The 26,928-nt window shown below is 33.8% G+C and overlaps 2 protein-coding genes across 2 annotated transcripts in view; one reads left to right on the forward strand and one right to left on the reverse strand.

Annotated features, from left to right (window-relative positions):
• The first annotated feature begins 8,035 nt into the window (after positions 1 to 8,035).
• LOC115880106 (nucleoside diphosphate kinase homolog 5-like) lies at positions 8,036 to 26,135 on the forward strand. The gene is made up of 4 exons (XM_030897232.1): positions 8,036 to 8,244; positions 10,968 to 11,252; positions 20,072 to 20,381; positions 25,817 to 26,135. The coding sequence occupies exons 1-4, from the start codon at positions 8,125 to 8,127 to the stop codon at positions 26,017 to 26,019; spliced, it is 918 nt and encodes a 305-aa protein (XP_030753092.1). The 5' UTR covers positions 8,036 to 8,124; the 3' UTR covers positions 26,020 to 26,135.
• Positions 26,030 to 26,928, reverse strand: part of LOC115880105 — a 63,132-nt gene continuing 62,233 nt past the window's right edge. The window contains exon 26 of the mRNA XM_030897230.1: positions 26,030 to 26,242. Coding sequence (XP_030753090.1) covers positions 26,195 to 26,242 — 48 coding nt within the window. The 3' untranslated portion in view covers positions 26,030 to 26,194. The remainder of the gene's footprint in view (positions 26,243 to 26,928) is intronic.

The following is a 26,928-nucleotide window of genomic DNA, read 5'->3' on the forward strand; positions in this document are numbered from 1 at the left end:
AAATTGCCCACTTCCCACTAAACTTGTTTTTAAAAACAAATGTTTTCAAAAAAAGTGAGGTTAAAACGACATCGATATCGTACAAAAGTTAAACAAAATTTAACTTTATACGACGTCGGATGATTAGTTAAAATTATCGGATAAAAATTGTTGTCAAAATATTTCGACCAATAGGAGCACCGTCGGATCGTCGTGTCATCGGATTTCGGATGCATGAGACTCCGGCTTAAGGAAGGAGCATATCAAAAATCTTAGGTACACCGCGATGGGCCTCAAATATGGCCGACTTAAATTCCGGTTTATCAGTGTCGTTCTAATTTTATTTAAAAAATGTAGAACTATGATGTAGGGTAGACGTGGGGTAGACTCAATAATTTGTTGTTTTATTTTACGTTGTGAATAAATGTTGGTAGTTATTAAAATTGTTATAAAAATATATAATTCTAATAAAAATAGATAAGTTATAATAAGTATTTATTACCACAAACATCCGATACGCTACTGAAGCAGGTAAGACAAATTAACGTATCTAAATTCTTTGACATCTAATCTTTGACAAGTAATAAATAAAAGCTAAAATGCAAGAAAAATATAGAATTTAGTTAATTTAAGTGAATTTCATAAATGATCGGTTTACTACACGTATGTATATTATATAGTCACTTACTAGCGAAAAGTTGTTCCATTATTTCACTCAATTTTTGCCGAGATCTACCGCACGCTACACAACCAACTATTTTAGAGTCTTTTTCGATAAATCGCGATAGTGTCACTGTTAATTTAAGTTCTGCCACAATTTCCATCTAGATTTACTACCTTTATACAACTATCAGTAGTAGAATAAATAATAAATAACATAAAATAAGCTCCTTAAAGACTGACAAATCCACAAAATTTCAAATCAAATTCAAATGTGTCAAATGAATCGTCAAATAGAACTGTCAAGGATTCTCACCCTAGAGTGCTTTTATGGCGCTTTTTCCGCCCACCATGCATGAATACATGGATAGCATTATGCTCCTTCCTTAGTCTTCTTATTCAAAGGCCAAGCGCGGGCTTTATATACTCTCTGGCGAGTGTTTCTGGAACTTTCTGAAGAATTCTGTAATATTCTTTTACTTTCTGGCGAATGCGCCATTTTTCTTGACACGCTGCGGTAAGGTAGGCAACTAGTAATACAGTTTAGCGCCACATACACCTTGACAATATTTTTACTTCAAAAGTATTGTAATTTTTTTTGTGTAATTTTTAATACAAATTATAGCAATTAATAATTTTTGCTGAATGATTAATGCGCATTATAATATGTGCCTTATGATGCCTAAGATAGTTGCTTATCGGAACTTTTTGTTGAAGTGCGTTATAAAATTGATCATAATTAGGGTTCCCAATTTTCAAGATCGGGCTTGCGTTGAACCTATAATCCCTGGATCTCGAGATTGATTATCAGTATGAGAAATTTAATATAAAGAAATACTTAATAAAAATGCAGCTACATACAGGTTGTTAATTTGTTTATTACATGCGGCAAGAGCTTTATGGTCGAAAAATACAATTCTTGTTGCAAAAAAATATAGTAAACACGAAAATATAACTTTTAGATATTGACGGTCTGCTCAGTATAAAATATGATTTTTGAAGGACTGAAGTGTATAAAGTCGAATATGTTGATATACAGGGTGTCCCAGGTTGAGTGAATTAGAAGTGATTAGAAGTTTCTAGAGAACTTCTAATAGAATATCTAGATCGGAGATTTTTTGTACGTCATTGTTTTACAACGAGATCTATCGATTAAAAATATTTTCAATATGGCGGCACTTCCGAAAATACCGGCAGCTGACAGCAGCTTTCTTATTTTAAATGGGTGCCCCGTGCCCCCATTTTTTATTATATATACGTCAAATTTTAAGTATAGTAGACGTAAAATTTTATTGACTTTTGATATCAAACACTGTACACCTAACATTAACTGTTTTTGAGGGAAAAATATTTAAAATTTTTGGACGAAAAGAAAGTAAAGGACATTGACTGCAAGGGCTCCTAGTGAAATGTTTAAGCTTAAAGTATCACAACCCAATTCATTTAAACCAAAAACTCGTAATACAAAACTGTAGCATAATTAATAAAATATGCGGGAAATATTAGATATAATGAATTAATTTAATATAATAGTAAAACAGGTTTCTGGATCTTAACATTAGGTTTCTTATAAACTAATATATAGATGGCCCTGGTAGTTTCAATTTATAAATTTCGCTTTTTTGCAATAATGGAATTCGGGTGATCGCCATTTTACTTATAACGCTACAAGTGCTAACAGCCTTTGGTTTTAGATTTATTATCAAATATATTAGATTCTTATTATTTTGAAGTATAAACCTGGTGTTAGGTAAGAAATTGATTTACAACCCTTAACTGGGTTCCCTATTAATTATAATTTATTTTAGAATTTTGTTAGAACTTTTATAAACCACCCCTACAACCATCAGCGTGGAAAATAAAAAAAGCTAATATTTCCTGCAGCAGTTTGTTTTATTGACAGTCTTCAGAACCTTACGTTACAAAACTAAAGTGTCAAAACGAATTACAATGTCAGGAAATAAATAAATAAATGCGGCAACTTGACATTTTTTGCAACAGAGCTACCAGCTGAATCCTCAGCGGGAAATTTAAATTCCAGTTAGTCAGGCCAAAGATAGTGAGGACAGCTCGAAGACCATGGCCAGTGGTAGATAGCAAAAAGACCAAACAACTACTAGAGCACAAAAAGAACCTAGTACACATAATTGTAGGTTTGATCACTGGAAACTGCCCCACGGGGGTAAACCTCGTGAGATGGATAAGTAAGATTTCCAACGACTACTACTATGTAGAGAATGCGGAGAAGAAGAAGAAATCATAGAGCATCTGCTGTGCCACTGTCCGGCACTAGAATACCGACGCTTAAAAACTTTATTGCAATGTTTTTTGAAGGGACTAGAGGAATCAGCAGAAGGCAACATCAGCGACATCGGGAACTTTGCAAAGAGCTGGAAGTGCTTTAACGCAAAGAAAGAATGAAATGAAGGTTTGGTACAACAATACAGGGGTATCGCAATGGGTCCAAGGCCTCCGAGTGAGGTATCAAACATGATCCCAAACCCACTCGCAAACCCCAGCAACCTAACCTAACTTGGTCAGGCCGAATATGTTCATAGTTGGCAACAATGAATTTAAAAATCGCGCCCTCGATTACGTAACTAAAAGTTTAATTGGTATCGCTTATAATAACTTTTTTATGGGCTAGCTCGTATTGGTACCTCTACCTTATGTTTATAAATGCGTGAATATAATAAAAATAAAAACATAATTCTATACTATCGTATTCTATGAAAAAAAAACCTTTTTTTATTTCACAACTTATCATAACGATTTTTGGTTTGCTTATTAAATTCTTTCAAATAAAAGAACTTACCTTTATAACATATTCATTACTCTTCTTCTCCATATGATAGATCCATGTGTGAGGAAGAATAAAAGTTTGTCACTTTAACTTATCACTCTCACTAATAACACAACTAAAACATTTTCGCAGTTATTTAGATTCTATCGGCACTAGCAAAATTGTCAATTTCTTGTTCATATTCGTTACTAAGTTACATTACTCCAAAATATTGGGTCCTTTTTCCGATTCAAAAAATTAACGAACCCTTTTAATATTTTCACCAGTAAATGATGAATATCGGTAGAGTTCTTGTTTCTTCAATTTGACAACCGTTGGATTATCTTTTAAGATTAGGCGCGTGTGATCACCCAACGAATATGGGAAACCGTATCACCACCACACGATATTGAACGACACGAAGCGTGATCGCAGATTAGAGAGATCCGCCATCAGCCAACCGAAGAAGCAAACCGCACGGAACACCACCGTTTTTGCTAAGAGAAATCATTGTTTATAAATAATGGGACGGCGGCGTAATTTCTTTAACGGTGACGTGTGACGTAATTTTAGAAGAAAAAGGCTCACCAGAAATACTAGCTAGGTTTTGACTGCATAATAGAAAATATTGTTTCTATAGATCTAAATTATTGATGTTGAAATGGTCGAAAAATTCAATTACCTCTGCTCCCCCATAACATAGGGATGTTCGGTCCTAAGATTCCTCTACCAGTATCCGGTACCATGAAGTACCGGTCCTACAACCTGTATACAGGTTCTAACAATTAGATCGGTGGGACCGATACTGAACTGGTATACTGGCTGGACCGGAAGACCGGTTGGACCGAAAGACCGCGACCGGTTGGACCTGAAAACTGCAAACAGAAGAAAAATAGATGCTTTCGAAATGTGGGCCTACAATGGGGGCGAATTTCATATACCATACCATACCGCCATTGCCGAGTATTTGACACACATCAGAAGATAGTCACGCAAGGCGTTTTCTTTCATGACCTTTTCTGTGACTGAAAAGCCCGATACGTGATGTTATCTGTCTGCCGCACTCCAGACATTCAAAAATCTCATTGCTTTGTTGCCTCTTTACTTTTTGGTTGTCGCTGTTAACTGACTTTACAATTCTTCTCCATTCCGTTCTATTGTGAGCTGCCTCTTCCCACTCACTCTGCTTGTTAATTCCCTTTAAGTTTTCATGGAAAATATCCTTGAACCTTTTGAGTTGTCCACCTGGCCTCCTCTTACCGTCTACAAGCTCACCATAAAGCAGAGATTTTGGTATTCGGTTATCTTGCATTCTGCATACGTGACCAGCCCATCTTAAGCGGGACTTTGTAATCATGACTTCAATACTCTCGCAGTTAGCTTTTTCAAGGACCGATACGTTTGAAACATGATGGAACCATTTTATTATTTATAAAATTATTTATTATTATTTATTGTTTAATGCGTTCATGTGTCAGCGGTACGGCATCGGCACCCAGGTTTCGCTGCCATATAACATGGTGGGAACTATTATCGCTCGGTACACCGCAAGTTTCGTTTTTGTGCTCAAGTCATGATTGTAGAAAACCCTGTCTTTTAATTTCCAGAATGCTCTTGAGGCGCTGCTAATCCTGTGCTGAATTTCAGAGTCGATATTGGCCTTTTCCGAAATCAAACTGCCGAGGTAATTGAATTCCGCTACATATTCCAACGCGCATCTCCGATTTTTATAGCATTGTTGTGATCTTCCGGGGGAGTGCACATGATTTTAGTTTTATCGATGTTCAGCTTAAGTCCCAAAGGCTCGTATGCCCATGTATATGTGTTCAACATTTCTTGCAATTGCTGTAACGTATTTGCAACTAGAGCACAGTCATCAGCGTATAGAAGTTCTGTGATGAATTTTGTACGTCTTTTTATGTTGAACAGACCACCGTCGTATCTGTATCTAATGCCCAAACCTCTCTCCTGCAGTTTGCTGTCCACTATAATGGAGAGCGCTGCCATGAATATATTGAATAGAAGAGGCGCTAAGACACATCCCTGCCTAACGCCTGTGTTTGTTAGGAAGGGATCGCTCAGTGATCCATGATATGACACTCTTGATTTGTTGTTGTTATGGAGGCTTTTACACACTGTAAGAAATTTGATGGGTACCCGGAACTTTTTCATAATTACCCAAAGTGGATATCTGTTCACAGAGTCGAAGGCTTTTGTTAGATCGATGAATGCAACGTAAAGTTTAGACTAGTGCTCTTTTACTTTTTCCTGTAGTTGTCGGATGGAGAATATGGAATCGACGGTACCGCGGTTGGTGCGAAAACCCGTTTGCGATTCTGGGAGGAATTTTTCTATACGTGGGTGCAGGCGGTTTGACATAATGTTTGCAAGAATTTTTCCTCCGATAGCCAGTAGTGAAATTCCTCTGTAGTTTCCGCAGTCTGATGCACTTCCTCTGTTCTTAAATATATTCACTATATTCGCGTTGCAAAAGTCCTGAGGTACCTCTCCGCTTTCCCATATGACATCAAAGAGAGCCTTAAGATGACCAATAAGTTCTTTACTTGCACACTTATAGATTTCCGCGGGAATCGCGTCATAGCCAGCTGATTTGTTGTTTTTAAGCTGTTTTATGGAGTCCTTTATTTGCTGTTCTGTTATTGGAATGTCTACTACACCGAAGCTGTTATACTGAGGTATTATGTTGAGTGCTTCCATATTGGGGTTGTTTTCTTGGTTAAGGATATGGCTGTAATGCTCTTTTCAGTGGTTTCTGATCTGCTCTTCCTCTTTTAGAAGTTCGCCATTTTGTGCCATGATTGGACATCTTGCCTTCTTAGTTGGACCGTATACTTCTTTTACAGCCTCAAAGAATTTACGATAGTCGTGATGCGTGGCATACTCCTGAATCTGACTAGCTTTTTGCGACCACCAGTTATCCTTTAGTTGGCGCAGGTTTCTTCGGAGCGTGTTGTTGGCTGCCTTGAAGTTGTCTGCTAGTCTTGGATTGTGTGGATTTGCAGTGACGGCTTGATGTGCTCTATGCTTTTGTTCCAACAAAGCCTGTATATGCGGTTGATTTCCGTTAAACCAGTCTGGTTGTTTCTTTTTGTTGGATTTTCCCAGTACTGCTTCGCTGGTTTTGTGAATCGCATCTCTTAGTTGTGTCCAGCCATGTTCAGCATCCACGATTGAGATTGAAGTTATCGGTGGAAGTGATTCTTTGATGGCTTCCAGGAGGGCGTCGGCGGTATCGTTGTTCTCTAGACCCCGTACGTTCAATCTGGTCATGTAGCTTTGCTTTTTATAGTGTGGATGTTTGGGTTTTAACTGGATTTTCATTTTTGAGATTAAAAGTCGGTGGTCAGTGCCACATTCGGCATCTACTCTGGCTTTTGTGAGACTGACATCTTTTAGGTGCGTCCTTCGAACGATTACGTGGTCCAATTGGTGCCAATGACCTGATATCGGATGTTTCCAGGTACCTTTAAATTTGTCCTTCAGCATGAACCACGTATTGGTGATGCAGAGATTATACTCAGTGCATGTTGTTAATAAGCGTTCACCATTGCTATTTACGTTTCCCATTCCATGTTTTCCCAACACGTCAGGCCATATTTCCTGTTGTTTGCTGACACGGGCATTAAAGTCACCTAGCAAAATGATTCGTTCGTGCTTTGGAATTTGTTGGAGTATATTTTGCAGAGCTTGGTAAAATTTATCCTTATCATCAATTTTAGCGTCTAGGGTAGGAGCGTAGGCACTTATGATGTTGACGTAAGTTTTGTCTGATATGGGGTACCTTAGGGCCATAAGACGTTCGGAGACACCAATAGGTACCTCTGTTAATTTGGTGACGATTTCGTTTTTGATTGCAATGTCTACGCCATGAATTCTCCTGTGTGTTGCCGGGTGACCCTTCCAAAAGAAGGTGTAATGCTCCTCAGTGAGACTACCTTCATCCGCAAAGCGGGTTTCGCCAAGAGCGGCAACATCTATATTTAGTCGGTGGAGTTATGATAGTTTTTCACTCAGTAGTTTTATACAGGTATGGTCGAAAAGTTATTACTCTTCAAAACAGATAAAACACATGTAGGTGGCGCCCCCTACAAATAGGAGTCATATGGACATCAAAATAAAATCTCTTATGTCAAAAAACTCACAGATACCAATTTTCATCCAAATATTGACGTTACTTCAGAAATTATTTGGAAAAAATCGAAATAAAAAAGACACTTCTACACCCAGTATCTCCGAAACTAAGCATTTTACGACATCATTTATACGAACTTTTTTACTTATTTTTATCTGCAGAATATGCTGTCGAAGTTTCCGGAATAATACTATGGGGGTGGGTTCAGGCAGTTTACAATAAAGATAATGGAAAATGTGTTTAGTTTTTAACAGATTTTAATATTTCTAACTGTTCAAGGTAAAGCAGACTTTTTTTTTTAATTTCTTTGAAAAAAAACACAAATACCAATTGCATTCCGGATCGTTTTTGGTCATAGTGGTTAAAGTCACGAGAAGTTTTACGAAAAAAAGTATAGCATCCACAGATATGACCTATCTAATTAAAAATGTCAGAACAGAAATTGACAGAATATTTGGCAAATCATCTATCATAATCGTAAGTTGTGAAAAAGTTGAGTCATAACTTCACTATCTCTATCAAATAAGATTTAGTTTTCTTCTCTTTGAAAATGGATATTCGTATAAATTCTAAGGACGACGTGGGACTTTTAACGGAAAGCTCAATCAGGTCTACACCGTATGGATCTCGTCCCAACTCACAGAGAACTTCCGGATTAAATTCTAGTAGAGTAAGTTCTCATTTTATTAAAACATGAACATAAAACATACAAAACATAAAAACACAGTCTATACATCCATGGAAATCTTCCATTTTGTAGGGGGGACAGAGTATTTCCATTCTCCTTTAACAACAGCTGTTCATCCTCCGAGAAGTGGACATTTACCTCCTACAAGGGCATGGGCACTTCCACAGTTGGGGTTTAACTCTCCGTGCCCTTCACAGTCGAAGAGCTTGTCTCCGGCTGAGGTACCCATGAGGTGGAGGCTGGAGGATCCCTCTCTCCACCTCTTTAATCTCCTCTCTCTTAGATCTGATACCTCCTTGGATTTGAGGTCAATTCCTATTGTGAGGACCTGACCATGGCCCTCCTCGCTCAAGTTGATGACTCGCCAACTCGATGTCCTTACATTGGAGTACTGGCAAAACTTCTTGCCTCCCGGTGTTGGACGGCTTCCCATCCTGGCTTTTTCTCTCCTTACCGGAGCAGAGGTGAGAGGTTCTCGCTCTCTCTCTCACTCTCTCTCTCTCACTCTCTCTTTTGCCCTTTGATGGCTGTTACTTGGTTCCTTTAGCTTTACATTTTCCGAGTAGTGTTTGAGCTTTTGCTTCCCCTGGAGCAAATCCTTCGTGGAGCACTCGGAGATATCTCCGTATTCCTGCTTCACTGAGATCTACTCACAGCAGGTCGTCTATCCCGCCTGGTTTTTCTATACCCAGGCCGGGTATAGAAAACGGTAGCTTGTTGTGCCTGTTGGGTCTAGAGTTAGGCTCCTGACCACTAGAGGAGATGGTAGCTTGTGTCTTTTGGAACTTGCACTGTTTGTTGCGCTGTCGAGGAGCTTGGCTCCGGCTGAGGTGCCCGTGACGTGGAGGCTGACGGATCTGTATCCATTTTTTCCACCTCTTTAACTTGATCTCTCCTTTTACCTGATACCGGTGTTGTCCCGAATCTATTATAATAGAGGATATATTATCTCTCATTCTCAATTGCCTCCTTGGATTTGAGGTTAATGCCTTTGTGAAGTATTTTAGAGCATATATAATATAGAAGTTTAATTTTAAAAATTAGTTAACGTCTCCTTTTTGTTGCTTAAGCCGGTCCCACACGATGTGGCAAAGACCTTCCAACGTTGGACACATGAACTTTTGCCACATCCTGTAGGAAACACACTTGTCAATTGCAATATTGTCGAAATATGTGCCAAATGTTGGTTACAACTTTGGAACCAACGTTCGACGCATCGTGTAGTACCGGCTTATAGGCTAATCTTGACGGAGCACAGAGGGCCAGCGGACTATATTTTATGGAAAAATTATTATGCATTCAATATGTGTTAAAATTACAAAATCAATACAAAATATGAAAAAATTAACAATTATTAGTCAATAGGAAATGGTTTATACAGGGTGTTACAATATTAACCAATATAACATAAAAAATTATATTTTCGCAGATTCAGGTCAAAGTCACACCTTAACTAGTTTCCAAAAAATTTATGAGCCTAGAAGCATGATAATATGTGAACATGTTTGTTATACAGGATGTCTCAATAGTCAAAAGTAACCAACTTTTTATAAAAATAGTTTATCTTAAAAATCGATTTTTAAGACTTTTGAGGCAATTGCATAAAAATATGACAACAGCTGTACCTTCATTTTATTTGTAATTTTTGAAAATACAATATTTTATCAACTTACTTTGTAACTTACTGAAAACTATATATTTTTTTATTTATTTATTAATATCTCTGAAACTATCCAAATATATTTACATCTGATCTTAGGATTATGTAAAGTGATCAGAAAGGAAGTCAAAAATGCAATAATATACAGAGTGTTCCATTTAAAAAAAAATCATCCCGGTCCACTCACACTTTTTTGAGCCACCCTATAGAAGTTAAAATTTTTTTCTAAAATACATCCTTGTACATACTTTAGGTTTGCACTTAAACAACATTCCCAAGTTTTTTATTCTAGGAGCTACAGATACCTGACGCATTATTGCCGGACTGTGCATCCAACAGAACAATATGCTGTACCACACAGGGTGTAGACATGTATAAAAAAATACGATATTTTTACATGTTTTTTTTTTGAAAAATATATTTTAACAATAATGACCCTAATACAAATATATGGGAAAATATTATTAAAATGCGAAAGAGTAGAAAACCAGTAAAAACTTACATCTATCATCTACATTCATCATAAAAAAATATTTGTAAATTATACATTTAAAAAAAATTACAAAGTTGAGACTCTTCTGCCGCGATATAATGGCATTTCGCAAAGCCTACTATCAAGTGAAGCGATTTTTGACATTTAAGACAACTCCATTATTCATTTGCTTTTGTTTTGTGATGCTCCAAAGCCTAGGTACTTGTTGTAAACTGATAACAAGAATTATGATATAATAATATTTTTTTTTTGTAATATTCAATGTTTTTAGTGACCCTGGCCCTCTGTGCGGAGCCTACTTTCTTTACGCGGAATCTGAACCGCAACGTGAACGAGCAGTGTGTGTCAATATTAGATTTACACTCTGGTCATGGAAAGATAGCAGGAGAGAGGTCCAGACGTTCACCCGTCTGTCCACTCTCATCGTCTAACGGCACTTTAACTGATGTCTCTACGTAGCAGGGTGGTTGAGGTTGAGAAGCTTGTTTTTAAAGATTTTTTTTAATTAATAATTTTATTTTGGGTACTTACCAACATAAATTTCGTTTTTAGGTATCAGATCTTCCCAATACCATCCACTACCTCTCCCCGGCCAGTACCGCCGCCCACACAATATGCGAGGGCGACTTCGACTACCAAGACCTCTACTACCTTCCTATGATCCATGAGCTGCCCGTTACCAGAGCCAGGTCCACTTCGACGAGTTCATCGTCCACCTCTGTGCCCTGCGAAGAGAATATCCTCCAGAGGACGCTGGCCATTATAAAACCCGAAGCTGTGGAGTTCCAAGATGTAGTCCTTCGCGCTGTTGACAAAGCTGGGTTTAGAATCGTTCACGTGAGTCGATTTAAATATACCCGGTGCGTCTCATAAGTGGCTCACCCCTATAACTTTTTTATTTTTTCATATAAAAAAATGAGATTTGGTATGTTAGTATATGACATAAATTTCGATTTTTTGACGTATTCAGTTGTTTTTGATCACCTTTTTCACCGGAAATGACTACAACTTTTGATTTCTAAATGGTACCCTCGGTATTTTTTTTTTCTTTATTCGATAGGAAATGATTGTCAACTTTTGACATTTTCGCTTTAAAAAAGATTGTGTTTTAAATTTCAATCTAGAGTGCCATGGTTGTGTTGAAAACACTAATTTTTAACCAGGGAGTCTTGGAAAAATAATTTGATCGTTTAATGTTTTTCGTGTCTTGTCCTTGCCGGTTAAAAGATGTTCAAATCGTATTTTTAATCGTATCTCAATTTTTTCAAATGGAACGGTGGTGGTTCATTAGCATATTTCGAAAAAGCATTTTTTTGTGCATAATTTGGATGTGGTACTTGGAATTTCAAGTCAAATGGCCTAAGAGCTGACGACATATTTAGAGAACATATTTTAGGCAAGCTAGTATAACTAAAAATGTATAGTTTATTAACTGGTGAACCCAGAATCCTAAGTCTGGCTGGGGGGTTGGGGGTATTTCGCTACTGCGCAACCCATAACATATGCAAAAAAATAAATCCAAAAAACATTCTTTAGGCAACTTGAAATTTGTTTATTTTTAAATTTTAGCATCTATTTAACCTAGAAATAAGTATACCAGACTTTTTTTTCAGGTTTAAAGTGTAACCCGACCGTTCCAAATATGTTTAATTATTATACCTGGAAAACATACTTTAGGCATTCTAAAATTTTTACAGCGTGTTTATTAGATCATATTAAAAAATATGTGTTAATTGCCAGACGAATTCAATGGGATTTAATACTTGCCAGACGCGAATAAAGATTTTAAACGACTGACGTAACAGCATTTTGGAGTCGTAAAATTTAAAAAAAAATTAACTAATATTGAATAAATAAAAAGAAACATTTTTTAATAAAAATGTATGATTGAAATCCTTTCAATAAGAAGACTTTTTAATTTAAGTATTTTGTATCTGAAAGAATAAAAAGACGAATAATTATTTAAAAATTAGCATAATATAAAATATATTTTTTTCAAACGTCACAAAAGTATAATTATTATTATACTTTTGTGACATATTATATTATTATCAATTTTTGCGACCTGATTGACAATATAAAAAAGCCATTTTAATGCCATTTTTGTAGTCTGCCTTCATCAAAAACAATAACTTTGTCACTAGTAACTTGTTTACAAACTACACAACTTAAATATTTTTTATCCATTGTGATTTAGTAGTTAGTAGCGAAATTAGTAGTTCCTAAAATATTTATTTGCAGTAATTATTCTAAACTATTTACACTATGCACGTCAATATTTAATTTATAAATACATATTTGTACATGGTAACTTAATTCCAACAAAATAATCTCTGAATTAAAAGCCTGCAAATAATTGAAATGAAACCAAAAAAAATTGTTTTTATGAAAATTTGGAGTACTCCAAAATACTGTTACGTCAGCCGCATCGGCTCATCATCGGTTGCCGATGGGTCTCAATAAACTATCTTTCTCGCACTTATAGATACTCATAAGACTTTTTTGTCGCGCTCATTTAAAATCTTTATTCGCGTCTGGCAAGTATTAAATCCCATTGAATTCGTCTGGCAATTAACACATATTTTTTAATACCATCTAATAAACACGCTGTAAAAATTTTAGAATGCCTAAAGTATGTTTTCCAGGTATAATAATTAAACATATTTGGAACGGTCGGGTTACACTTTAAACCCGAAAAAAAAGTCTGGCATACTTATTTCTAGGTTAAATAGATGCTAAAATTTAAGAATAAACAAATTTCAAGTTGCCTAAAGAATGTTTTTTGGATTTATTTTTTTGCAAATGTTATGGGTTGCGCAGTAGCGAAATACCCCCAACCCCCCAGCCAGACTTAGGATTCTGGGTTCACAAGTTATTAAAGTTTTTTTTTTGTTATTCTAACTTGCCTAAAATATGTTCTCTAAATATGTCGCCCGCTCTCCGGCTAAAATTGTCGTTATGAACCGTATGTTATAATTTCAAATAAACCATATGACAAAATGTCAAAAGTTGACATATGATATGCCATTCTACTCAGAGTGTCATTTTCTATCAAATAAAGAAAAAAATACCGAGGGTGCCTTTTAAAAATCAAAATGTGAAGTTATTTCCGGTGAAACAGAAAGTGGTAAAAAACAATTGAATACGTCAATAAATCCTAATTATACTAACATACAAACATAATAACATACCAAATCTCATTTTTTTTATCTAAAAAAATAAAAAAGTTATAGGGGTGAGCCACTTTTGAGACGCACCCGGTATATAAAATTTACATAAACGATTTTTTTGACAAACTGTGTATATTATAAAATTTAACTAATCAATCTGCTTCAATCCACGCCTAAAAATCTCATATTGTATCTCTCATATCGTATTTTCTCTATTTTATAGTATACCGGGTGCGTCTCAAAAGTGGCTCACCCCCTATAACTTTTTTATTTTTTCAGATAAAAAAACGAGATTTCGTATGTCAGTATATGACATAAATTGGGATTGATTGACGCTTGACGCATTCAATTGTTTTTGGTCACTTCCTGTTTCACCGGAAATGACTACAACTTGTGATTTTTAAATAACACCCTCGGTATTTTTTTACTTTATTCGATAGAAAATGACACTCTGAATAGAATGACATATCAAATGTCAAGTTTTGACATTTTCTCATATGGTTTATTTGAAAATGTAACATGCGGTTCGTAACGAAAATTTGACTCAAAATACCAATTGTGTGGTATCAAATTATTCGTAAAAAATGCCTTTTTTACGAATAATTTGATACCTTTTTTAAGATAAATAAAGAAATAAATTTAAGATTTCTTTAAATCCTCGAATTTATCATACAGGGTGAGTTTCCTACGATGTTCTCTATGGGTATCTTGGAAACTACTGGAGATAAGAGAGTCGGTTAAATGGGGAAAGAATTGAAGTTTTGTGGGGTCATAAATATGCGCCTTTCAGATTTATGAAAAAGTTTATGGCTTACTAGATATTTTGAAAAACACAAATTTCGGCAATTTTAAAAATTGTCCCTAATTCCATTATAAGCTATTTTAGACAAAAAGTTTTCAGATAAAAGTTGTAGATAATCACATCCGTAATGAGATCGTGTCCTCTGTTTTTTTCTAAAGCCTGTCATTTTTGACATATCACTCAAACATATGTTTTTTTAAATGGAAGCCATAGTTGGCCATGACTTCATAAAAAGCGGCATTTTTTAAGTTTTTAGCGATATAAGCTATAATATGTTTTGTTCGAAAAATTACTGAGTTATAGCCAATTCTTATCATTTTTAAACAATTTCACTTAGTTAGCAATGAAAACAAGTTCAATCGCCGTTACTCTCAGAAATGTGAAGCCGTCACATTCAAACTTTGTAAATTAAAATAAACAAAAATTGTAAATATGAATTTCTCAAATGAAGAAAAGCGTGTAGATGCTCGCGCATCAATAGAGTGTTTCCAAAATGACTTTCATTATCCCCCCCCCCCCGGATAATGAAAGAAATGTTAAAAATCATTGATATCATAATAATATAAACTCAGAGATAGGAAGAGGTGGACTAATTGCATGGGCCTCCTCGATCACCTGACCTATCCATTTTAGATTTTTTTATGCGGTATGGTTAAAAATAAGGTTTACAAAAGAACTTATGAATTAAGAGAGGCACTCGAAGTGGCGGTACGAGAGAAGTTTAATTAAGTCAACCGGTCCTTTTGTGAGAATAGGTAATAATTCAGTTTTAAAAAGATGTAACTCAAAACAATGGCGGATTTTTTGAACAGTTTCTAAAATAACTTAAAGTGTATGCAGTGACTACAGCGATATTATATTTTTAAGTTTTAGTTTGTGTAATGTAAATTCTAAAGAACCGTTTAGTAATATATTCTGACTTTTTATAAGTTATAAATCACAAAAGAATAAGAATGCCATGCAATCTAAGTGAATTTAGTCAAGAAAGATAAGAAATGGCTATAACTAAATTTAACTTTTCTAACAAGTCTTGAAAATCGTTCTTTAAAAAACATAACATTCACCGGTCAACGTATCCTCGAAACTGTATGGTCAAGAAAAGTTGAACCAATAATCTTACACGCTTTTCTTCATTTGAAAAATTCATATTTACAATTTTTGTTTACTTTAATTTACAAAGTTTGGATGTGGCAGCTTCACATTTATAAGAGCAAAGACGATTGTTTCCATGGCTAACTAAGTGAAATTATTTAAAAATGATAAGAATTGGCTATAACTCGATAAATTTTCGAAGAAAACATATTATAGCTTATATCGCTGAAAAGCTTAAAAAATGGCACTTTTTATAAAGTCATGGCCAACTATGGTTTCCATTTAAAAAAACATATGTTTGTGTCAAATGTCAAAAATGACATGCTTTAAAAAAAACGGAGGACACAATCTCATTAAGGATTTGATTATCTACAACTTTTATCTGAAAACTTTTTGTCTAAAATAGCTTATAATGGAATTAGGGACATTTAAAATAGCCGAAATTTGTTTTTTCTAAATATCTAGTAAGCCATGAACTTTTTCAAAAATCTAAAAGGCGCATATTTATGACCCCACAAAACTGCAATTCTTTCCCCATTTAACCGACTCTCTATCTCCAGTAGTTTCCGAGATACCCATAGAGAACCTCGTAGGAAACTCACTCTGTATATCATTAACTTTAAAATAGTATGAAGTATCTTTTCCAAAATCACGCCATTAACAGAACGAAGAATTTTAATTAAAAATCGTTAAAATTTACAAGAGAGAAAATCATACAAACAGCGAAACTCGCAAAAATTAATTAGATATATCATCTATACGAATTAGACCCACTTATAACGACTGTTTAAAACAAAGAAAATTGCCTACTCTTAGGAGCGTCTGCATTATAAAAACGAAAGTTAATAACTTGTAATTTAAGGCTGACTAGTAATAAACAAGGCTCGAAACAATACCTTTTAATTGCGGCTAAAATTAATATGGTAAAATTGAAATTACTTTCACGAGTAAGTACCCATTAATTCAATTTTTTAATGGTTATTATGCTGGTAGGTACGTGGTTTACGAGTCGTGGTAATGGCTCGGATAGGTTGGGTGTTTCAGCTTTATAGAAGCTGTAGATAATAATTAAGAAATACGTATTTTGTTTTTTGTTGTTTTTTAGTGTTGGCATTTATGGAAGAGGACATAATTGTTATAAATTTTTAAAAATCGTTGTTATACAGGATGTCGCTCAGAAAAATTCTGATATCAACAATTATTGTAGGTAAATAAGCATGCAAGAGCTATTATATTATTTAAACTTTAATTAATGAAAGATATTGTTTATTATTTTATTTCAGTAGGTAGATTGCTTTTTCCGTCATCCTTTTGGATGTCATCTAATCTGTCAAATTTATATATTCTATGTGTAGATAGACTACATGCTTATGATCTGTACCATAATACTTGCAGGTTTTAACACAGCAGCAGTATCTGCTGTGTTAGGACCTGCTTTGGGCAGATCTGTGGTTCCATTATTGAAGCCGACTACTTTATTGTAGTGTAGCGAAAAATCGGACGATTTCAATACTCGAGTGTTGATCCTCGAGGATTCCAATAATCGGATGATCACCCGAGGAATCCTCGGTTATAAAATTTTCTCTGTATAATATCTCGATCGAAACCTGAATAATACTCGCCGCTGTGTGTGAGTGATTTTTCTTGCTGTTTTTAACACACTGTTGCCATGTACTTGAATGACTAATAATATTGTAATATAAATAAATTATTATTTTAAACACTTTTTTAATATTTTCGTATATAATTTCATGTGGGAAATAAAATTTTCATAGGTTTTGCTTTAAATTGTGCTGATTTTGTTTCTTTAACTCCGACTTTGAGACTAATCTGGAAACCTTTCAGCACACTTTCAGGCCAAATGAAACCAAGTAATTCTAGGAAATACGGGCGGCTTTTTTAAAAGGGCTCGTTATTTAATTGTTTATTTGTCGGCGGTCGGTCATTGAGATAAAAAATATATTTTGTTTTACTGTTTAATAGCGTATTTTCCCCGAAAATAAACTGTAGTACCTAATAAATTGTGGTAGTATTGTGTTATTGTGTATATTTTAAGTTTTTGTGCGACATAATATCCAGTTTTAAAAAGTGTATTGTTTGGGTACAGCTTAATTAATAATCGAAAAAAAATTGTCAATGATGATTGTTCGGTGTTAAAAACACTAATGTTTAATCAAGGAGCCTTGGAAAAATAGATTTTCTTCTAATGCTTTTCGTGTCTTGTCCTGGTCGGTGAAAAGATGCCCAAATCGTATTTTTAATCACATCTATTTTTTTGCAAATGGAACAAGGGTGGCTCATTAGCATATTCGGAAAAAGTGTCGGAAAAAGTATTTTTTTTACGAATAATTTGGTACCAGGCGAAAAAGTCAAAAGTCACAAGTGACATATGATGTGTCATTCTATTCAGAGTGTTATTTTCTATCGAACAAAGTAAAAAAAAATACCGAGGGTATGATTTAAAATCAAAAGTTGTAATCATTTCCGGTGAAACAGGAAGTGATAAAAAACAATTGAATATGTCAATCAACCCTAATTTATGTCATATAATATAATATACCAAATCTCGTTTTGTTATCTGAAAAAATAAAAAAGTTAAAGGAGTAAGCCTTTAAATCATATTGGATGTTTCTCAAAATCGTATACTTACACTATATGATGAAAAAAAAGCCGTGTCGAGATATCTTGAAAATGACAATCGATGGTATTTTCCATAATTATAATTTTACATATAAAATGATAAGGATTTTCATTTCCAAGCCGACTCTGAGGTCGATTTTTTCTTCGATGTTGAGGTATTCATTCTCCAGCTGGACAAACTATATCTCAATGTATGTGATCATCACATGTATTATACAGGGTGGTCCGAACTGTATTCCGGAAACTTCGGCAGCATATTCTGCAGATAAAAATAAGTAAAAAAGATCGTATAAATGTATGTCCTAAAATGCTTAGTTTCGGAGATACAGGGTGTAGAATGTTCATTTTTATTTTGATTTTTTCTAAATAATTTCTGAAGTCAATATTTGGATGAAAATTGGTGTCTGGGAGTTTTGTGACACGATAAATTTAATTTTGATGTCAAAATGACTGTTATTTGTAGGGGGCGCCACCACATGCGTTTTGACTGTTTTGATAAGTAATAACTTTTCGTCCATCCTGTATAAAACTACTACCGTAAAATGGGGGGAATAGAAACATAGTGGTGAAAAGAAACAACATTTCTGAAAAAAATTAAATCACGATTAAAAATATTCAAAGTAAAAAGAGTCGACATATCTAATTTTTCTATCATTGGTAATACACAATAAAATGTAAAAACTATATTTTTGTCTGTGGCAGCACTGTTTCTGTCAATCACCTGATCAATAAATGTGAGATTGATTTATCACCTATTTGGTATGGCGCGAAAACTTTATAAATAAAATATTTATTTTTAAAGTAATACATAAGCTGGTACATGTAAGTTGTTATATTATATGTATTGTTAATGATTGTTAAATCTACTTAAACACGTAATAATTTACTGTTTCTAATCACCTTGTTGGAAGTAGAATAGATAAAAACCTTAATATCAATGTGTGTTTCTATTCTCCCGAATAGCAGGTGAATAGAAACACAAATGTTGTTTTTATTTAATATTTATAGGCATATTTTTCAAAAATCAAATTATATGTATACGCAAAGAACAAACAAAGACCCATGTTTTAAAATATTCGGGAAAATAATACCACATTTTTATCAGCCGGTATATCGCTAATAGCCTACGAAACTGTTTCTATTCACCCCATTTTACGGTAACTAAAAAAATATATAAAAATGTCTCTTGGTAAAAATCGCTACGAACAACCGTTTTCAAGATATTTAGAATGGAAATAGTCAATACATGTCATTATTGACAACAAATAAGCACACGTTGAGTATAGTTATTTGACTGAAATAATACATTTTTATTTTTTTAAATTAATCATAAATTTTTCTGCGAAAAAATGATGATTAAACAGTTTCTCTTGAACTTTTGGCACAAAAAGATTTGAAATTTATGATTTCAGTCTAATAACTATTTAGTCAACATGTTAAAGTAGGTAGTCAACAGAGTCAACATGATAATTTCGATTCCAAATATCTCGAGAACCATTACATATAGCGATTTTTACCAAGAGACCTTTTTTATGTAAAAAAAGTTGTGAATGTATATTTTTTTACTCAGTAGTTTTATACAGGTATGGACGAAAATTTATTACTCTTTAAACCAGTTAAAACATATGTAGGTGGCGCCCTCTACAAGTAGGAGTCATATTGACATGAAAATCAAATTTCTCATGTTAAAAAACATCCAGACACCAATTTTCATCCAAATATTGACGTTACTTCATAAGTTATTTGGAAAACATCGAAATAAAAATGAAACTTCTACACCCTGTATCCCCGAAACTAAGCATTTAAGGACATAATTTATACGACCTTTTTTACTTATTTTCTTCTGCAGAATGTGCTACCGAAGTTTCCGGAATACAGTTCGGACCACCCTGTATAGTATGGAAGATATTATCTCAGATTTTCATCACGTCTACTTTAATAATTCTTTCTAGCGAAGAAACATCCATCTGACTCCAGAACAGGTATCCGAAATCTACGAAAAATATTATGGTACTCCAGCTTTTCCACACATGGTAATCTCCATGAGCGCTGGTCCGATTGTCTCGTTGTCCCTCCAAGCAATCAACGCAGTGGAAAAATGGAAAAATCTCATAGGGCCTATGGGTACCCTGAGAGAAGAATGGTTTTTCCCATACAGTGTAAGAACGAGATTTGGTCTGTACAGAGACATACCAAATGTGCTTCACGCCTCTGACAATGCTAACGAAGCTAAGATGGAGAACAAATATGTATATCCAAGAGGTGGGTATACAGGGTCTTTTATGTATGTATACGGTCGATTGTTATGTAAACTATAGGAGGTACCGCAAAAAGTTAAATACAAAAGTTACAGGATTTTTAAATATCTATTAGCGAGTAAAAAATTTACTCGCTAAATTAATTTGGTTCATAAAGTCGTGGCACATAAAAGTTTCATTTTTTATAAATAGAACCCCCTCGATATTACTGCATATTTCAATTCTTCCTTCAATTCTAAGCAAAAATCGAAATACACACAATGTACCTCAAACAAACCGTTTCCGAGTTATTGACTTTTGAAAATATCACTTAAACAATTTGATTTAATTAATTTCGATATTGTTCAGTTTCATATAACGATGCCATTCTGTCGAAACTGTGATATTTAATAATATTTGACATTAGTTCTCAAGTTAGCATTTATAGATGTGCAGTGCCGGTTTTACAAGGGTGCTATTTGGTGCTATAGCACCGGGCGGCAAATCTTAGGAGGGCGGTGACACGTTGAGAGAACTGTGGTAATGTGAATTATGTTAGTATTGGTTAGTATGTATTTACTTAATTTTCCTTCGAAATAATAAAATATATTTAAAATATAGCTCCAAATTCTTAACCCATAAAATTTGCCTTAATCCTAAATCCTTTAGCACCTGTCATGAGTGTCATGTCTTCTTTTAAAAAACTTATGACTTCTGGCTAAAAGTCTTCGTAAAAGTAATAAAAATTTAGACTTTAGACACACCTGTTTAAAAATTTTTAAGGTTATGTGTACAGTTTTTCCAGCGAGTAATTTTGAATTTGCTTGTTTTCGCAAGCTTTTCTGTTTTTTTTAACCAGCCTCTAGCTTTTGACGGATTTTAAAGACAGGTATGTATTTCAACTAAATTGAAAATGCTGAGATGGAATTACGAACTTACGACGGATTCGTTGGTATTCGCGATGAGTGGATCCGCGCCATCCGCGGTAACTTGGAACTAAAACCTACCAATTTTTGAAAAAATTAGATAAGTAACTCGCTAGATATGTACAAGGTGTTCGAACGATAGAGTAAAGTAAATTTTCTCCGAGAATATTTTTTTTATTAAAACTGTACAGAGATGGGCTAAACATATTCATTTAAAAATCAGGTACTAGTTTTTTAAAAAAAATGCTCAAAGACGTAACATGTCCATTATAATTTTTTCTGGTGCATTTTTTGCATTAAAAAGAAAATATTCAAAAAGTGGATTTGATAAGAAATTTATATATTTTTTAATGGGTCACCATAGTGTATATTGCAGCCCCGGATCTAAGGGAGGGCAAACCGGGGCACCTGCCCCGAGCGCCAGTGTTAAGGGGCGCCAAAATCATTTTATAATGCGGTTGAAAATCAAAAAAATTGCTACACAAAGCGCCTAGTATGCACTTTACGTTCTTCTATCAAGTATTCATTTAATTTTAAAACGCTCAGTTAGTTTTTGAACACATTCTAAAGTTTCATTCAGAACCTCGCAATTAGTGGAATAAATTAGCGGTTTCGATTATTAAACACATTGTTTGAAAAACACAATTAAAATTAATAGAATATCCTAGCAACAGCTTGCGGTAGTCAGATGTAACCATAAAGAAAGCCAAATATTTAGCTTATAAAACAATAAACTTTTGATTTCTAACCACGATTTCTCTTGACGGACCAATGGCCAAAATGACATTTCCCGCAAAATCTGAAGTATAATTAGTGGAAAAGTCAAAAGTTTCTTTACTTTTTCTACTAATTGAAAATGACTACCACTAATTTAGACGTTCTGAATGCTTACATTGAAATTACAGAAACAAACTTTTACGCTAATTAAAACCACTAATTTATTCCACTAATTCCGAGGTTCTGAATGAAGCTTAAGGGCTCATTCTGCCCCGTTTACGAAAAATGCCTACCTATATCTGCCTATATCTAGATATTTGTAAGTTTTTTAAATTAATTTATTGCAAACGCTGGAGAGAGGGGGCGCTACTATCAATTTTTTGCCCTGGTTCAAAAAAATGTACATCCGGGGCTGGTATATTGTAATCTAAAATGAAATAGCTTTCTTTTCTGATTTCAAGAATACCATACAAGTTGATATTTGTTCAGCCATTTTTCAGTTAAATGATAAAATACCCTAAAATACGAAATATTAATGAGATATTCAACATTGCAACTTAACTTAAAAAAGGGAATAAGGTTATTGGCTTAATATTACTTAATTATTCCTTTAATTTTTAAGCTAAGTTGCTATAACTTCCTCATTAATATTATAATATTTCGAATTTTACGGTATTTTAGGGTATTTTATCACAACCTTTAATTATAATGGCGCTAAAATGGCTGAACCAAATATTAACTTGTATGGTACCTATTTTTGAAATCAGAACAGAAAGATCTTTCATTTTAGATTACAATATACAGAGTGAATTAGTCATGATGGTCGCCAACCTTCGCAAGAAGTCGGCACCTTAAGAAGAAGAAGATACAGAGTGACCCATTAAAAAAAATTTCTTGCCATATCCATATCTCCTTTTTGAAGCCTTCTGCATATTTCATTTTTAGTGCAAAAAATGCGCAAGAAAAAATTATATTGGTCGTGTCCGAGCATTTTTTAGAAAATTAGCACCTAATTTTTTAAATAAATACGTTCCATATTTTAACCCCATCTCTGTATACCTCAAAGAGGTAGAGGTAGTAAAGCTGTATATTCTTAAAATATTTACCAATATACATGGTGCATCACAGAAGTGGTAGCACAGAAAAATGGCTTTTTTTTAATGAAACACCCTGTATATTTATACTTTTTTTGATTCCTTGAAAAAATCAACCTTTTTCAAGCTACAGGTATTAAAAAGTCGGAATTTCATACTTCTTAAAGCAATTTTTGGGTATAAATATAGAAACCACAATATTTTGTTGTTATAAGTTAATAGAGGATGGGGCGCTCGTTTCAGTTAGCACCGGGTGGAAAAGTTGCTTAAACCGGCACTGTAGATGTGTATAAAATGAGATTATACAAGTCAGGAAATGACAAAATTTTCGTTTAACATTTCAATTCTTCAATTTATGTACATTGTGTATTACAATTATTGCTTAAAATTGAAGGAAGAAGTGAAATACGCAATAATATACAGGAGGTTTCATTAAAAAAAAGTTCGATGTGCCACAACTTTATGACCGACCCTGTATACTTAAATTTACAAAAAGGCTAATAGGCATTTAAAAATCCATTACAACAGTATAGTCTGTCCAACGAGAAGATCCTTGACAGTGATAGATGTGTCTGTCGTTTTAATTTCAAAGTAGTTTATTTTATTTTACAAAGAAATAAGTTGATACAACTGGAACGCATAGCAGGAAATTAATATATTTAAAATTTTACTGACAAGTGATTACTTCAAAATATTGTGAAAAAAACTGTATAAAACTGAAAAAAATATAATCGAGTTATTTTATTTAATAAAAAACGGTGTTAATGTGTTAATACAAAACAAACAAGAACAACATACCAAAAAATATAAAAAAGAACTATTTCTTACTTTCAAGCTTTATGAAATTAAACGCATTTATGATTATATTTATCAATATAACTTATGCACAAATACAAATTTGTAATATTCCACAGGAATAAATAAAACAACATAAATAAAACAAACTATTTTATTAACACTTACCAAATTTATAATTAAGTTTTATGGTTTTTATATTAAGTTATTTTAAGTTATTTATAATAACACTTACCAAATTTTATACCTTAAAGGTTGATCAATTAACTTTAATCTTAATTTTTTTAAACCAGTACCTTTTGCCATTATTTTTCTGCAGTACTAAAATCCATTATTTACCTATCGTGTGATGTCGATATTTTCAGCTACTCCAGTTTTTAGTATGGTCCTTCTACCATATTCGAGATGCACTTATCTACGGCGAGATTGGTATACGAACTTTATTGATGGAACTTTATTGGTGTATAAGACTTTCTGCCTGGGCAGCGATTATTAACCATAAACTGTGCTCTGGGTCTACAGTTAATTTTCACTCGATTTTTCCTCCACTTGACTTCAAAAGACACAAAACACACGTAATAACATGAATGAAAGTGCATCATCTTCCAAAATGCAGAGTATTTGACAAAAGTTGACACAAAATTATAACCTATAATTTGGCAAGACTTTGACAAGCGTCAAAAATCTAAAGGCGAGTTCATACGCATCGGCGTCCGTTTGTCGTTCATCGTTCCCTCAAACCAATAAAATTGAAATACGATCTGTCATTTTTGAAATAAACCAATGAAACTGGTTAAAAACAACAAGAGACGACGCATGACGGATTTATATTTAAACCCATCCATAGTTAACTTAAAAATTATTAGAAACTTTTTTTAGTAAAATAAATAGATTGGTATGGGACGTCATCTGCTTTTTTTCTGTCATCGTCTGTCGAAATCTTACCTGAGAAAAAAAACAGAGTATATCACAGTTTCGGCATCATTAAATGAAACTGAATATATCGAAATTAATTAAATCAAATTGTTTAAGTGATTCAAAAGTCAATAACTCGGAAACGGTTTGTTTGAGGTATATTGTGTGTATTTCGATTTTTGCTTAGAATTGAAGGAAGAATTGAAATATGTAATAATATACAGGGTGGTCTATTTAAAAAAATAAAACTTTGATGGGCCACGACTTTATGATCAATCCTGTATACATAAAATTATTACTCAAAAAAAACAGTAAATCTTAGGATTTGCCACACCGCATTGGTAAAAGTACGAATGAGCAAGTGGTAGTAAAAACCAACCAATCCCACCAAATAACCACCTAACCAATGCATTAACACTCCTCAAATAACCAGGCTAACCAATGCATTAACACCCTCCAAATAATCACCTAACCAATGCATTAACACCCCTCAAAGAACCAGGCTAATCAATGCATTAACACCCTCCAAATAACCAGGCTAACCAATGCATTAACATCGCCCAAATAACCAGGTCAACCTAATTAGTTAATGTTTGTGGTAAATCCTAGGTTTTACCGTATTTCGGACATTTACAGTAACAAATATAAGACTGATACGTTACAAAAATCGATATAGTGAAACGATAATCGTTAAAATTTCAATATCTAAGTAAACAAAAACAGAGATGTCTTTGTATATCGACATCCTTAATTTGTCGGTATTGTTGCTATAAGAAAAATAATTCGTACATTTACCAATGCGGTGTGGTAAATCCTAAGATTTACTGTTTGGGTCCGGTAAAAGTCCGAAATGGAAGCAAAATAAAGAAGTCTTCGAGCTTTTACCACTTGGTTTTGGTAAATCCTAGGTTTAGCGCGCTTATCCTAGGTTTTACCGCATTTCGGACATTTACAGTGACATATATAAAGACTAATCACTTTAATAATTCTAATTCTAACCCATTTCTATTTAGATATTCTGGAACCACTACCATCCGACTTTCAAAAAGTGAAAGACTTCGTAACTGTATTTTTAAAACCAACACTAGTTTCAGGCTTGGCCGAAATAGTCAAAACCAAGCCTATAGATCCCGTGATCTCCCTGGCAGAATGGTTGTTACTGCACAATCCCTACCAACCCAAATTGCCCGAGGCAATAGCTGTGACACCAACATAAAAAATATATATTTACAAAATCATGAAACTATTTATTTATTATATAAATTTTATAATAAAATGTTTACACGTATAAGATGTAGCACCTACTTATGTTGTAGGATTCATATAAAAAAATAAAAATTCAAAAATTAGATGCAGATTTGTCTGCTGTTCATCATACTTAATGATGCTCTTTAAATACTCAAAACACAGTAATTCACAAGTTTATAGTACATTTCTTCCTAAAATGCAACAAGTATTAGAGTAAGATCCCAGAGCGATCTGACATAACTTATTTTCACAAGGATGAAACCTAGGCTCTCAGTAGTGCCCTCATGTGCTTTGAATACCGGTGTGTTTGGGGAGTTCGCCCTATAACACCTTGGCAGATACAGGGTGAGGAAGATAACTAAAAATAAAAGTTACTTAACTTAAATTTGTACGGCTGGTTTTTGTATAAATATTGTAGAATATTACTCTGAAGTAGTATCAAAAGTATCAGATACTTTCTATGGATCTGAATTTTTTCAGACGATAGCAATTCAAAAAGTGGATCTTTGATAAAGATAGACTTTATCAAAGCTCCACAAAAAATAAATGAACTTTACTTATTTTTACATGTCTGATTTTTACATATGTTATTAAGACAGCTATTATAAAGTTATATTTAACCCGTCAGACAGATTGTAATGACCAAACATCCTCTAAACACAAAAAATATTCAGCCGTCACTATGAGCGCGGGAGAACTATGCGCAAGCGTTTATGAGTATTTAAATATTTTAAAAATACTTCTTTCCAATTATTTTTGCATCTCTATTTAAATAAGATGAGCTTTTTTTATTAAAGTAATAATTAATAATTATTAAAGTAAATTTTATTGCATATGAACTGCTCAAAGCAATTATCGCATAATATTTTCTAAAAAA

The sequence above is a fragment of the Sitophilus oryzae genome, unplaced genomic scaffold, assembly GCF_002938485.1.
Source record: "Sitophilus oryzae breed Bouriz unplaced genomic scaffold, Soryzae_2.0 scaffold_1614_pilon_pilon, whole genome shotgun sequence".
Taxonomy (NCBI): domain Eukaryota; kingdom Metazoa; phylum Arthropoda; class Insecta; order Coleoptera; family Curculionidae; genus Sitophilus; species Sitophilus oryzae.

Coding starts and splice junctions, on each gene's coding strand:
- LOC115880106 (XM_030897232.1), top strand. CDS start 8,125: ATGGATATTCGTATAAATTCTAAGGACGACGTGGGACTTTTAACGGAA. Junction 8,245..10,967: donor CCGGATTAAATTCTAGTAGA/GTAAGTTCTCAT, acceptor TTTCGTTTTTAG/GTATCAGATCTTCCCAATAC. Junction 20,382..25,816: donor CAAATATGTATATCCAAGAG/GTGGGTATACAG, acceptor ATTTCTATTTAG/ATATTCTGGAACCACTACCA.